The sequence below is a fragment of the Canis lupus genome, chromosome 25 (assembly GCF_011100685.1).
Source record: "Canis lupus familiaris isolate Mischka breed German Shepherd chromosome 25, alternate assembly UU_Cfam_GSD_1.0, whole genome shotgun sequence".
NCBI classification, from domain to species: domain Eukaryota; kingdom Metazoa; phylum Chordata; class Mammalia; order Carnivora; family Canidae; genus Canis; species Canis lupus.
In genome coordinates this window covers 48,445,743-48,460,944 of record NC_049246.1, presented here as the reverse complement: position 1 = coordinate 48,460,944, position 15,202 = coordinate 48,445,743, and the positions used below count along the sequence as shown (strand labels likewise).

At 60.6% G+C, this 15,202-nt stretch overlaps 1 protein-coding gene across 1 annotated transcript in view; it reads right to left on the bottom strand.

The window, feature by feature from the left end:
* Positions 1–12,198: 12,198 nt before the first annotated feature.
* The window catches only part of MLPH (melanophilin), a 45,729-nt gene continuing 42,725 nt past the window's right edge, over positions 12,199–15,202 (bottom strand). The window contains 3 exon segments of the mRNA NM_001103219.2: positions 12,199–12,225; positions 13,043–13,146; positions 14,921–14,975. Coding sequence (NP_001096689.2) covers positions 12,199–12,225; positions 13,043–13,146; positions 14,921–14,975 — 186 coding nt within the window.

Genomic DNA, 15,202 nt, shown 5'->3' with positions numbered 1-15,202 from the left:
GTGCAGCTGGGCAGGCGGCCAGAGGTGGGCAGGTCGTGGGGAGCTGGGCCCAGGGGGCCCGGGGTCGCCGTGGAGGGTGGGGGCCGGCTGCCTACCTCGGACCCGGCCGGGGCTCACGGCTGGGGTGCAGGCTTCTTTCCCTGGCTCGGCCCAGCCCCCGAAGCCTGTTCACCCCGCCCCACAGGGCAGGCGATGTGGGGAGGTCTTCGCTCCGTCCTTGCCCAGAGGCCCCCCCCACCCCGACATGACCCCTGATGCAATATGTCTCCAGCAGGTGGGACCTGCTCCCAGGCCGCTGGACCCCCACGTGGCGCGTGGCAGGCCGAGAGGGCCGTGGGCAGCAGAGGCACCGGAGAGTCCTCTCACCCGGCCCGAGGACAGGTGCTGACCTGCCTCGCAGCGTCCTCAGCAGGCCCGGCTCTCCTCCCACCTGCACCTGCACCCTTGGCGGGTGCCTGGGAGCTCCGTGGGTTTGAGGGAGGACCCCCTCTGCCGGCCTTGCCTTTGTAGCCTGTCCGAGGCCCCTGGAAAGTGCCCTCGGTCTGAGGGATTTAAGATGCCCACCTCTCTCCACTTTAGAGACCCGCTGGGGCATCACACACCGGGTGGGGCGGGGACCCCCAAACTGGAGGAAGTTGGAGGTGCCACCGTGGAAGCAGAGTAACAGGGAGACCCATCCAGACCGGCCGGGCGGTTTCCTGTCCCTCCTGGCGGGACCCGCACCAGGTGGTCGGTGGTAGGAGAGGTCAGCCCCCGGCTCCTGGTCCCCAGCCACCTGCTTCCCTGCCAGGTGGCGATTTTTGCTTCCAGGACCCTCGGCTTCCCGGTCTGCATTCCCGGAGGAGTTGCATGGGACACCTCTGCCTTTTGTCACCACCTGCAGCCAACACACCCGAGCAGGGGGGGCTCTGGGCAGTCGGGTGCCCCTCTGCCCCACCAGCCCCTGGCCGCAGGGAGGGCCTGCCCAGCCCCAGAGAGGAGAGTGACGGGGAAGGAGGAGAGCGAAGCAGCGCGACAGCTACTCACCACGGGTCCCCACGAGGGTGGCGCGAGCGGGCTGCGGCGCAGCGGCGACCCCGGCAGAGCCAGCTCGCCACCCCCTTTTATAACCCGAGGAGGAGGAAGCAGCCCACCCCCCAGACGCGCCCCTCTCCGCGTCCCCCTCCCTCCCGGGGCGGCATCAGGACAGAGCCTCTGTGTTCTTTCTTCTATTTTTTTAAAAACTCATCAGCGACGCAATTTGTCCCTTCCTGGGTTCTATAATCTCATTTGGGTCGAGTGGTTTTAAAACACATTAGCCTCCCTTCTTCGCGCCGGCCCTGGGGCTGCCGGCAAGGTCTGTGCCACCGCGGGGGCCGCTCCGGAGACGCTGCCAACGCAGCGAGGCGCCCAGGGGAGCCGCCCGGGCCTGGCCCCGCGCCCCGCCCTCCGCCCCCGGGGTCACCTGCGGGCTCTCAGGGCCGCACCTCCTCCGTCCTGTTTCTCTGTGACGTACAAGATGCTTCCCCCCTAGGCCGTCCACAGTCTTCATGGCCAATGTGTAGAACGAGCAGGTCTGTTATTGCTATAAAACAAATACATTGATTTTGTATTATAAAATCATAAGTTTTTAATTATAAAAGCAATTTATATACATTTGGGAAGAGTTTAGCGCATCGGGACAATTAAGGGAAAAAAAGCACGAGTAATGTTGAGGAAGGCAGTCACCGGCGCGTGCGGTGTATTTCCTTCTAGTGGGATACCTCGCCACACGCGTTCTGGGTACACTCACTGGACGCCCACACGTTTTTTTGGGTACATTTGCTGGGCATCCACATATTTTTTGGGCACACTTGCTGGGTGTGCACCCATTTTCAGGGTACATTCACCGGACATCTGCGTTTTGAATCTCACCGCTTTCATTCAACAATCACGTCCTCGAGTTAAAAAAAATCTGTGTATTTATGCCGTTAGCTGCAGAGCACCGTCGAGCCGGGACTTAAGACCCCACCCCAGGCGTATTCTGATGGCCGCAGAGGGTGAGAGGGCCAGGAGGGTGCGAGCAGTCTTAAGGTGCTGGTCCTGGGGGAGACCAGCTGGTGGCTCCCCTCGGATGCGTGTGGGGGGACAACAGGCCACTTCATGCCTCTGTCTGAGGACGTCCAGTGAAAGCTTCAGGGCTGCACCTGGCCCTTCAGGGGATTGGTCCCACGCACATCCCTCTTGCCCCACCCCGCGGCTGCCCATTGTGGCGCTGAAGCTTCCGTGGGCTCCCCGGGTGGTCGGGAGCCCGGGGGCACTGGTGAGGGGGGCGGCGTGAGGAGCCCGGGGGTGGAGGGCAGGTGCAGGGCTCCCACCCTGGGCTGCGGGGTGAGGGCACTGGGGCTGGATTCTGCTGGAATTCCCGGGTTAGCAGTGGTCCTGGTGAAGAGGGGTGATGATGATGGAGGGTGCTCTCGTGGGGTGTGGCCTTGTCTGGGGGCGGGGTCCCCAGAGATGTGAGCACCTGGAGCAAGAGCAACTGAGATCACGGGAGCCGTGGGCAGCTTCCTGGGCACCACTGTGGGAGCGTGTGTGCATGGGCTCGTGTGTGCATATGTGTACGTGTGCGTGTGTGCACGTGCACCATGTATGTATGCATGCACGTGTGTGCACATGCCTGCGTGTGCATGTACGCATGTGCATGTGTGCCTGCCTGTGCATGCACCTGTACATGCGCGCGTGTGTGTGTGTGTGTGTGTGGGTACAGTGCCTGCACGTGCATGTGTGTGTGTGGGGGATAGTGAATCCTCCCCTTTTAGCCTAAGTAGCTTTGTCACAGCGTGGCATTGGTGCTGGGCCACTGTGGGGCCCCGGGCACATGATGGCTGGCAGCTGGGGCGGGAGGTGGCACGGGCATCGCGGCCTCGCTCCCATCCGCCCTCCCATCCTTGGCTGCCCTGCACACGAGAGCTCAAACCCCTGCACTGTCCTGCCCCCTGCCCACAGCACACCGTGGTCTGTCAGGGCTTGGCACCCCTCCTCAGCCTCGAGGGCCAGAGTCTCTGTGGCAGCCACAGGTGACCGGAACGTGAATGTTTGCGGCGGACTTTCACGAAACCAGGCCGCGGGCTGGGTTGGGCCCCCCGGGTGGCTGGCAGGCAGTCGACTCCTTACAGGTGTAGGCGGAAGGTGCGCCCTAGAGGGAGGCCCTCCGACCCTGGTGCAGAGACTGTAGTCTGGTTTCTGAGGCCCAAACCTAGGCGGTCGCTGTGACCCATGTGTGGGATCACATGACCTGCTCCCCCTGCTAACCGAGCTGGGGGGCTCCTCGTGCGGATCTGGCCGGTCCCCGTCCCCCTGGGATGGCCAGCACCTGGGACGCACCCGGCCCTGCACGCTTGTCTCCTTGTGTCTGGAGCCGTGAGCCACGACCACGGCAGGGGAACACTCAGGACCGGGCCAGGAGAGGCCGCTGGGCCACCTGCCGTGAAGTCCAGTGAGTGGTTCACGGTCACAAGGGATGCCTCCAAGAGGTCACAGGGGCATAACCGCCCCTGAGCACCGGCCACCCCCGGGCTGGGCCTTGGGTTCCCACCATCCTGAAGGAGAGCACCCCAGGTCTCATTCCCTCTCCATCTCACTTGCGCCCATTTGAGTGGCTTCTGCTCCTTGCTATTAGGGGAGCCCCACATCGAAGGACCTCGGGAGGAGCTCTCCCCTCCTCGTTCTTCATGTTAGCACGAGGAAGAGGATCCCACTTTTTGGAAGGAGCTTGATGGTTTTGAGATCTTTGAACTTTTACCCTCAACACGGTGGATTCCCGGGCATACCCGGCAGGTAGCACGATGACGGGCGGCTGTTCCGGGGTTTGACCTTTGGACTGCAATGGTGCAACGGGCTGAGCGGTGTCCCTCCACGATTCATGTCAGCCAGAAACCTCAGAATGTGACCTTATGGGGAAAAAGGGTCTTTGCAGATGCAGCCACATGAAGTTGAGGTCATGCTGGGTGAGGTGGGCCCTGAATCCAGTCATTGGTGTCCAAGAGAGGACAGACACAGAGACACAGCAGGGCAAGGTGCTGTGAAGACGGAGTCAGAGATGGGGGAGCGATGTGGGCACATGCCAAGGACTGGCGACCGACACCAGGAGCTTGGCTTGAGGATGACACGGCGTCTCCCTCAGAGCTTCTGGAAGGAAGGGGCCACCAGTGTCCTAGCTGCAGAGTGGCCGTGGCGAATGGGGCCACTGGTCAACAGCAAAGCAGCTTCTGACAGAGAAGGCTTCTGAACATCCAATTATTTTTTTTAAGATTTTATTTATTTATTTGACAGAGAGAGAGAGAGAATGAGCAGAAGCAGCAGGGAGGGACAGAGGGGGATGCAGACTCCCCGCTGAGCAGGGAGCCCAATGTGGGGCTCAATTCCAGGTCCCCTGAGCTGAAGGCAGATGCTTAAGCAACGGAGCCACCCAGGTACTCCCCAAATTCTTTTCTAAAAATATTTTAAATTTAAAATCGATTTAATTAACAAAGGTGCATTATTATTTTCAGAGGTAAAATCTAGTGATTCATCAGTCGTGTACAATACCCAGTGCTCATCCCATCACGTGCCCTCCTTCCTGCCCACCCCCCAGTTACCCCATCGTCCTCCCTGCCTCCCCTCCAGCAACCCTATTTGTTCCCTAGAGTTAAGAGGCTCTTATGGTTTGTCTCCTTCTCTCTGCTTCTGTCTTATTTTATATTTCCTTCCCTTCCCCTGTGTTCATGTGTTTTGTTTCTTAAATTCCACATAGGAGTGAGATCATAAATTGTCTTTCTCTGACTGACTCATTTCACTTAGCATAATACCCTCCGTTTCCATCTGTGGCATTGCAAATGGCAAGGTTTTATTTTTCTGATGGCTGAGTAATATCCCATTGTGGGGATATAGACCACATCTTCCTTGTCCAGTCATCTGTCGATGGACATCTGGGCTCTTTCCATCTGGGTGCAGGTGCCCCTTCTCATCACCTCATTTGTATCTTTGGGGGTAAATAGCCAGTAGTAGAATTGCTGGATCGCAGGGTGGCTCTATTTTTAACTTTTTGAGGACCCTCCATCCTGTTTTCCGGAGGGGCTACACCAGTTTGCATCCCCACCAACAATGTAAGAAGGTTGTTGCCCTTTCTCCACATCCTCGCCAACACCTGTTGCGTCATGAGTGGTTAATTTTAGCCACTCTGACAGCCGTGAGGTGGTATCTCGTTGCGCTTGGATTTGTATCTCCCTGATGCCGAGTGGTGATGTGGAGCATTTTTTCATGTGTCTGTTGGCCATGTGTAGGTCTTCTTTGGAAGATCTTCTTCCAAAGAAGACCTATACATGTAGGTTGGAAGAAGAAGATCTTCCAACGAAGAAGAAGACCTTCCAAAGAAGACCTACACATGTAGGTCCAAAAGTTTGGTCTTTTGGAGAAACGTCTCTTCATGTTTCTGCCCACTGAAAATCCAAATTCTTGAGAACATGTTAAAGGACTCATCTTTAAGTTAGAAAGTATGTGTCATGTGGGAAATGAAGTTCCTGGGAGCAGGGATCAAGTTTTAGTGAGAGATGAGCAGCAGTGGGAGCATCTTCCTGCCCCGAGAGGCAGCGGCTCTGGGAACTTGGCATCGCGTTTGCGGTCAACGGAAATGGTGTTCTCCAACGCTTGCATGTTGACTCCCATCCAGCTGGTTTCTGAGTTTCCAGTGTGGGAAATGTTAGATGCAGCTCTTATGTGGGAACCGTGCATTAGTCAGGGTTCTCCAGAGAAATGGTACCAATAGTGTGTGTGTGTGTGTGGAGAGAGAGAGAGGATTAAGGAACTGGCTTTTGTGGTTATGAGGCTGGCAAGCCTGAAATCTACGGGGTAAGATGACAGGCTGGGGACTCAAGGAAGGGATGATGTTGTAGCCAGAGTTGGAAGCCAGTCCTGGGACAGAATTCCCTCTTGGGAGACCTTGCTCTCTTAAGACTTTCAACTGATTAGATGAGGCCCACCCACATTGCAGAGGAGAATCTGCTTTACTCAAAGGCAGCTAATCGCAAATGTTAGTCACGTCTAAAAAATATTGTCACAGCAACATCTAGACTGGTGTTTGGCCAAACATCAGAGCACTGTGACCTAGTCAAGTAGATACAAAAGACTGACCATTGGGCAGCCCGGTTAAGCGCCATCTTCAGCCCAGGGCGTGACCCGGGATTGAGTCCCGCGTCGAGCTCCCTGCATGGAGCCTGCTTCTCCCTCTGCCTGTGTCTCTGCCTCTTTCTCTCTCTCTCATGAATAAGTAAAATCTTAAAAAAAAAAAGACTGACCATCACCGGCTGTTACAAGCATTTGCAGGGATGTAGTCAAATGCTACTGTCTCCAGCATGACCATGGCCTTGGGACTCTGAGCCTGGGCACCACTGAGCTGCAGGTGTGGACATACTTGGGAGGTTGGAGGGCATGTGGCTTATTTGGAACCTGTGAGGCTGCCTCTGGCAGGCTTTGCTGTAGGCGTCTGGAGGGGAATCCAGCAGCAGGAGAGGGGAAAACCCTTCTTTCCCCAGCCAGCTCTTTCCTGAGAAGCCACAGGAGTGGGGTAACATCCAGAGGCGGCTTCACCTCTCGCCGGTGAATTCACCTGCAGGAGTTTTAAGTTGAAAGCGAATGTACGGATGGATGTCCGTAGGGGTGGCGGGGGCTGCTGGTTGAGAGACGGGGCTGACTGTTCTTGTTTCCTTAGTGTATCTACATTTTCTGTTTTCTTCCCAACACAACACAAAGATAGCTCACAGGTAATAATAATTCCGTGCAAACACAACTCTGGTGCTATGGGCCTCGGGGGCACGTTTAAAGGTCACTTGGCTGGCCCGTGTGCCGGATGCCAGGTATCTGGGGACCAGAAAGCAGGCGCACAGGAATCCTATGGTGCCTTTGGGGTGAGTTATCACAGGGCCGCCTGAGAAGTGGGCTCTTCCTCGCCGTGCTCTGAGACAGAAATCGTGGCTTGCTGTATCGCTGCGGTGAAGGAACACTGGCCCGGGGTTGGCTTGGGGCCTGATGCACAGGGGACAGCCTGGGAGGCTGTGTATTTCCCCAGCCACCTGCCGGGAGCCGAGCGGACCAGCCCTGGACCCCAGTGCATAGGACGCTAGGTCCTGGCTCACTTTAAACCATGGAAGATCCTCGGGGGATCCGTGCATTCACCTCCTCATGGAGATTTTTCTCTTTTCCCTAATAAAGAAGATTGCTGGGGAATAAAAGTCTGGGGAAATTTCAACTTTTTAAAAATTAAGTTAATTTTTTTAAGAGAGAGAGTGAGTGCAGAGGGGTAGAGAAAGAGAGAGAGAGAGAGAGAGAGAGAGAGAGCATCCTAAGCAGGCTCCACGCTCAGCACAGAGCCCGATACAGGGCTCCATCTCCCGACCCTGAGATCACGACCTGAGCTAAAAAATAGGAATCAGATGCTTAGCCAGCTGAGCCACCCGGTTGTCCCCACTCGGGAGAAATTTTAAATGCTGACTCTAATATCCATCTGGAGTCATAATCAAACCACTGACTTCTCCTGCTCTTGGTTAGAAGCAGGTGAGCCCCAGGGTCACGGGTCCCTGGCCTGTCTCTATTCAGCTTCCAGGGAAGGTGTCTCACGAATGACCATCTCCTAGAAAAAGGGACTCAGGAGAATTCTTTCTTTCAAGATTTTATTTATTTATCTGACACAGAGAGAGCGACACCACAAGCAAGAGGAGTGGCAGGCAGAGGGCGAGGCAGGGAGCCCGACGTGGGATCATACCTGAGTTGAAGGCAGGGGTCTGACCGACTGAGCCGCCCGGGTGCCCCAGGAGAAGCCTTTCAAATAGTGCAATTTACAGGTAGTGTGGGGGGAATGAACTACGAAAACCATCCCCCCTCACTTGATGCCATGGGAGCCAGAGCACAGCTGTCGGCGTGGGCGCTCCTGTATCTCCTGAGGACGCAGGCACCTGCCTCCCAGCAAAGCACGGTGGATTCAGGTCCTAGCTCGAGTGACGGCCTGCATGGGGAGCAGCCCGGCAAGGGTCCCACTCGGAGGTGGCAGGAAACCCTCCCCCTGGCCAGCCCTTGGGGACACAGGCTGACTCTCGTCTCTGCCGCCTGCGTGATTCCCAGGGAAGCCCTCCCCATGCGCCAGCACCCTCCTCCCCCCGCCAGGGATGCAGCCTCGGGGTCCTGTCTGGAGCGTGAGCAGTAGTGGGAGCCCTGGAAGGCCAGCCAGGGGTGCGCGGTTCGGGGGGGCACCCTGAACCTGCCAGCGTGCCGCCACGGGAGCCTGCCCCGTCTGTCTGCGGAATGCTTGGCTGCCTGGATTTGGGACCCACCTCAGTTATCCGGGGCCCTGCCTCGGGTAGATGGTCACTCACGTCCGCAGCCCCGTGAACGGGCAGTCTGGCGGCTGCGTGTCCGTGCCGGGTGCTGCCCTGGGCCCCAGGTAGGCCATTGCAGGCTAGTCCGGCGCTTGGGCCACCAAGTTACTACCTGGCGAGGCCCCATGCATGTCGTACCCGAAGCTCTCCACTGTGTCAGTGCTGGCCGGGCCCCGGGGCATCATGTCTGGTCACGGCCACAGGTGCTCGCCTACCCCCTCCCAGTCTCTCTTCCCTGAACTGGCGGAACTGGGGGTTTACTGCACAAAACAGGTGCTCTGGCCTCGAGTGGGGCAGTGGGTGCTGAGTCTGCACCAGGTGAAGTAAGGATAGCCGTGGGGTGGGGGTTTCCGTGAAGACGGGGGTCGGGAGGGCAAGGGGCAGTGTGGCAGGGCCACTGGACGGGACGGGGAGGGTGGCCTGTTGCCTGGGCCCCTGCGGCACTCAGGTGAAGCATGTGACTGCGCCCGGGGCTCCCTGAGAGGCTGGGGAGGCGGCCGCTGGCCTGCGAGTGTCGCCTCGAGCTCCCTTTCGGGGTCTGGATGGTGGTGGTAATTGGGGGGGAGTCCGCTCTGTCAGCGGATCATAATAGGTTTCCCAACTTAGCTACAGGGGGTTGAATGGTGGCTCCCCCAACTCTCATTCCAGAGCCTGGAACCTGGGAAGGTGATTTTATTTGCAAAAAGGGTCTTTGTACACGTCTGGAGGGTGAAGATGTCTGATGAGATTACCCCGGATAACTGAGGTGGGTCCCAAATCCAGGGATGAGCATCCTTGTAAGAGAAGGGCAGAGAGAGATGTGACGCGGACACAGTGGGTCCTGTGAGGACGGGGCCACAACGTGGGATGACGCAGCCACAGGCTCAGGATGTGGGATGTTGCAGCCACAGGCTCAGGACGGCGGGGGCCCCCGAGGCTCGGGCAGGCAGAGAAGGGAGTCTCTCCGAGAGCAGCTGCAGGGAGCAGGGCCTGCCCACACGCCGATCCCAGACTTCCGGCCTCCACCCTGAGACGGTCCGTTGCTGGCGGGTGAGAATTTGTTAGGAGCAGCCCCGGGACCCCTCGAGGTCTGGGCTGGCTGCCACCCCCTGTTCCAGGATGCAATGCATCCCGGTTGCCAAGACGGTGCGCGCTGGCGTGGGTGCCGCACCTCTCCCGGCACAAGCCGGGGATGGAGTGCAGGGGTGGAGGGCTGTGGAGTGGGCAGGGTGGCTGGGTAGGGGGACCGTGGGGGGGCCGGACTGGAGGAAGCTGGTGTGCTCCTCTCGCCCTGCCAGCCGCTGCCTGGGGACGGCCCCTTGCAGAAGCCGGGACAAGGGCCCAGGCCGGGAGTCGGCAACCTTGTCCCATACGGGGTCAGATGGTAACGACCCAACTCTGTTGTTGTAGCACAAAAGCATCACAGACAAGGAAGCACAGAGATGTGGCCCGATCCATGGACTCAGGCCTGGGCCATGGGGCAGGTGTCCTCGGGAGGACGCAGGGGCAACGGGGACTTTGGAGAAAGGAGGTGGGGCTGGCCTGCCTTGGGAGCAGCCCCCTCAAAACTGTCAGGCCTGGTGGCCCCCAGGCTCGGGGGATGGGTCTTCTCAAGCTTCCCAGGGGCTTGTTTGGAAGGCAAGGGGTCTGGGCAGTGGGGCTCACGGTGACCCTCCTGCCCCCCACAACGGCAGCCCAAGCAGCCAGTGCTCCCTGAGGACGCTGTCACAAGTCACGACGAAGGTGTCCATGGAGCAATGGTCCACGGTTCCCGAGAGCACAGACGGCACTGATGCACCGTGACACAGGCATAGACCCAGCTCCTGGGTTTATCAAGACACGGGCAGATGTGTCGCACGAGCAACGAGACCCAGACATCGTGGAAAAGAACCGAGTGGAAGTGTTTGGCCTAAAGATACACTCCAAATAGCCACGTTCTCCTGACAGGAGGTGGGGGCGAAGGCGAGCGAGCCGTGGCCGGAAGCCCCTGGAAGGCTGGAGGGGACACTAGAGGGCACAGCAAGCAACTGGGGCGTGAGACCAAGTTCAGCTGGAAGGTGACTCTGAGCCCCAGAGGCGGTGGTGGTGGCTGCTCTCTGGGGTGGAATCGGCCACACGTCCAGGGGCCCGAGGCCTTGGGGCGAGATGGGGATGGAGAAGGAGCTCCAGAGTGGGGGGCTGGGCCGGCGGGACCAGGGCAGGGGCGGGGAAGGACCCCCCACCCCCCAGCCTCCCGCACTGTCGGGTCTCGGTGCGGGGCCGCTGAGGGAGTGAAGGCACGTGTCCGAAGGTGCCGATGACAGCTCACATGTCCCTCGAGGCCACCCTGACAGGGGACACCCGGCTGCTGGGAGTTTGAGCTTCTCGGAGCTCAGATCAGCCAGGGAGGAGCCTGGCTAGTGAGGTTCTGGGACACGAGCAGGTAAACTGGGGACCCACTGTCAACCCTCGGGGACACACCCAGGGCCAGCAGACTCACTGCTCGGACTCCTGTGAACTCACACCGACTTTAAGGTACTCTGTGAACAGGGAGGGGCGCGCCAACAAAGAAACGGATCCCCTTTCGTCTGTAGGACGCCTTCCATCACTCGGCTTTGGGTCAGGAGCCAGGTGGCCGCCCGGAGCAGGGGTGTCAGACCTGTCTCTTCTACACACCCCGGCAGCCCCGGCAGCCGGATCCACCCAGAAGCTGGTTCCCGAAGCCCGTGGGCCAGCCCGGTGGCGGCTGCACCTGGGGCTCGGTGGAGGTGCAAGGCTCGGGGTCCTGGGTGGGCGCGGGGAGGGGGGGTGCATGGAGCTGTGCCCGCAGTCAGCTCTCGCTCCAGGGGGGATGCTGCCTTGCACCCAGGGCTCCGTGTCCTCGTCCACAAAATAGGCTTAAATTCAAGCCAAGATTGCACACAGGAGTCCCCGTGGGGCGGGTCACAATGTGCAGCCGGGGGGAGGGGCGTGTGCAATTACAATTACCATGTTCCGAGGCAGCCCCCCCCAGGGTCCCCGTGGGCTCCCCTTAGAACCGGATGAGCCACCCAGTCACCCAGAGGCAACCCTGACTCCCAGGCTGCCCCAGGTGGAGGAGGACTCGGCCCCTCCAGAGCTGATGGCAGGTGGCTAGCGGGCATCCCTAGTTGGTCCTGGCCTCTCGGTCCCACAGGCTGGCCCCTGCACGAGTGACAGCGCCAGGCTGGAACCCACCCTGCTGCCCGCCTCCCCAGCAGGTCCTCCGCCCCCCGACATGGATCCGAGGCTCCCCTGCTGCCTTGTGCGTGCTGTGTCCTGGACCGCAGCGGGGTTGCCCCCGGTCTGTGAATCCCAGGTGGCCTCTCAGAACGGGGGGCAGAAGGGGGCGGGGAGGTCGGCTGGTCAGGGGTCCGTCGCCCGCCTCGATGCGCAGTTGCCCGGTCCGACAGCGCACGCGCACTCACGGGGACACGCACGCCTGCCCCGCTCCCACCCAGGCTGGAGCACATGGCAGGTGCTGCGCGGGGTCCAGGCCCCGCTCTGGCCAGGCCAGCTCGGAAACGGACAAAAGATCAGGCTGGAGCATTCTTCTCCGTGGCCTTCAATACGTGCGTGGAACGCCGTCGTACAGGAAAGCCACGTCAGCCTCGGCGTTTCTCAGGGATCGGGCAGGCCGGCAGGGGCGGTGGCCGAGGGCGTCAGGGAGCAGGGGTGGGGGGTAGCGGCGGGTCTGGAGCGCTGTCACCTCGCAGGAGGCTCGCTTTCGGACGGGGCTCCATCTTGTCCCGTGTCCCCCGGACTGTGCGCAGCACGACGTGCAGGGCGGGTGGAGGAGCACGAGCTGAGGTGCAGGGAGACGGGAGGCGGGCCCGGGTGGCTCCGTCGGGCCCCTTCAGGGCTGCTGGGTCATCACAGGCTTCTGCGGGACACACACACGCACACACACACACACACACACACAGTTGTGTGCACTGGCCACTCCCTCATCAGAGGGTGCACGGACGAGAGTGAGAATTTCAGGCTCTGAAGCGCGGGGAGGGATATTCTAATCGGAAAGCCCGTCAGTTCTCAAGTCCCCGCTGGCAACTTCCTCCGGGACAGTCATCAGCCCTGGGTGGGGACGGCGGAGCTCCGGCCACGGTCGTGCCACCGCCGTCAGTTAAGGTGGGGCCTGCGGGCACCTCTATCCTCGCGTCTCCCCCCATGTGCATCCCCTTGTCGGGGCACCTGTTCCCTCCCTGGGTGTCCGTGGGCTGTCCCCTCCCCAGGTGACCTCCCCATCCACGGGCTGTCCCCTCCCCAGTGTCCTCCTCGTCTGTGGGTTGTCCCTCCCTGGGTGTCCTCCCTGCCCATGGACTGTCCCCTCCCGGGGTGTCCTCTGCCCCAAGCCAAGACCCACCCCAGGATGAGCAGTGGCCCCTGCCACTGGTACATTCTGGTACCTTTAAGAAATGTTTTCAATTTTCCTTTAAATCTTTGGCCGATTTTACCCGTTAGTGCTCCCCCGGTCTGTGCTCTGGGGTCTTTTTTTTAATAAATTTATTTTTTATTGGTGTTCAATTTGCCAACATACAAAATAACACCCCAGTGCTCATCCCGTCAAGTGCCCCCCTCAGTGCCCGTCACCCAGTCACCCCCACCCCCCATGTGCTCTGGGGTCCTAACGTCACCGTCACCACGTAAACCCGCCAGGCCACCGAGGTGCCCGCGCCTCAGGAAGCAAGAGGAAAGCTTACTGCGAAGCTGTGGGCGGCCACCCCCTTCCTGCTGTTGGGGTTCCTCTGCGTCAGGGATCCGCGGTACGCTGACGCCGACGGCCGAGCAGAGTCGGCGGCTCTACCTTCGGGGGCAGGGAAGCGGTTAGGGATGTGCACACCCCGTGGGCTCCACTGTTCTCCGCGGCCTGGGAGCGAGCCTCACGGTCCCGTCGGAAAGGCTCCCTCCGGCAAAACAGCAAGCGCCGTTGCCTTTCCTTTACTCTGTGACGTGCCGTGGGCCGCGGGGCCTCACAGCTCCCAACCCTCGCTCTCACATCCTAGCCAACCACTTGTGGCCACAGCGAGTGGATCCCGGGGGAGGGCGGCCAGCGGCCTTGTCTGCCTGCCTGAGGCCTGGCACCTGCTCCCTGGGGGGTGCTGGGCCCGTCTCCCCCTCCCAGTCCCGGGCTCCGTGACATCGCGGCGGTGGCTGCAAATCCACCAGGTGCAGGTGTTCACGCCACGGAAGCCACCAAGTAGGGCTGTGTGACGCATCTTGCCAGGGGAGCTGAGGAGCTCCGTTCCGGGCAGGGCACGCGGGGCCGGGATCTGCCACCTGTTCCTGCTCCGGGACCCAACCCTACTGAGGGGACTGCCGATCCAGCGATCCCGGGGTGGGGAGGGAGGACACCCCTGGCCCTCCCCACCTGTCCCTGGGGGTGGTGGGCCTGGGGACGCGGGATGAGAAGCCACTCCACGGAGGCGGGTCATGGTGGCAGGAGAGGCAGGTGCAGGCCACCAGCCTCCGTGGGAAAGCCCGCCAGCTCTGGGGGGGCCTGGGGCGGTGAGGTATCCAGGCCCGGGACCGGGTGAGCGGCCTCTGAGGGCAAGGGGCTCACCCCTGTCCTCCTGCTGTGAGCGGGAGCTTTCACTTGGGTTTCAGCCACGAGGCCTCCCGGAAGCTCCCCAAGTGCCAGTGCGTGCGCTCCAGAAACCTCCTGGCCACCCCGTGGCAGCTGGCCCCACTGGCAAAGTCCATACCCTGGCTGGTGGCCCTGGGTCGCGGGTTCCCCTCAATGGGCCTCAGGACCAGCTCTGTCTCTGGGCTGACCTCTCGGGGTACAGGGAGCTCAGGGGTGCAGAGAGGGAGCTGGTAGGGAGGGGAGCTGGGTGCACACCGGGGTGTGCAAAGACGTGCCCTGAGGAGGTGGAGGAAAACATTCTGGAAGTGGTGGGGAACCTCTGAGGGGGGACACTGCACCCGGCCATCGGGGAAGGGATCGAGAAGAGCTCTGGGCAGGAGGCCCGGCCCAGGCAAAGGTACGGAAGTGCGTGTTTGCACAGAGCTCTGAGTCCCCAGGGGCCTGCAAGGTGTGTGCCGTCCACCCAGGGCCCTGCGTGGGGCAGGAAGTGAGCGTCTGGAGGGCTGTGCTAAGAAATCCCACTCATTCTGCAGGCAGGCGGGGGCCAACGATTGTTCGGGAGCAGAGGAGGGACACAGAGCTGTGCCGGGGCCCTGGCTGTCACGATGGGTGGTGAGGACAGAGCTCCGACGCAGGGACGACGGGACACGCCACCGGGGCTTAGAGGGCTGACGGAGCAGCGGGGGGACCGGGCCCTGACCTAGGAAGGGGGCTGCTTCCCTCTGGTGACCCGCTGCCGGGCTGCGAGGGGATCCACGCACGAGCACACGGCTCCCCGCCGGCCCGGCTGTGCACCGTGCACGAGGCAGCCAGGCCTTCCAGCCTTTCTGCCCGGAACAAGGTCCGTGTCCTTGTCACACGGAGACACAGAGGGACACTAGGTCACGTTCTGTGCTTCGCATGAGAAGGTGGGGAGCTGCGTACCGCATTAGACCAGCTTACGGCGCAGGGTGTGGAAAACCCTGCGGGGACGAGGGGAGCCGCTCCCTCTTACCTTGGCTTTTCGGAGAATTACTGAACTTCCTTCTGAGGAGATAGGGCGCAGTCACCTAGAAGAAAGAAGTCTCTGGGCTTCACGACATTGCTGCAATTCTGGGGCCCCTGGGTTGAGCCAGTGGTTGAGCATCTGCCTTCAGCTCAGGGCATGACCCCGGGGTCCCGGGATGGAGTCCCCCATCGGGCTCCCTGCAGGGAGCCTGCTCCTCTCTCTGCCTGTGTCTCTGCCTCTCTCTGTGTCTCTCATGAATAAATAAATAAAATCTTTAAAAAAAAATTG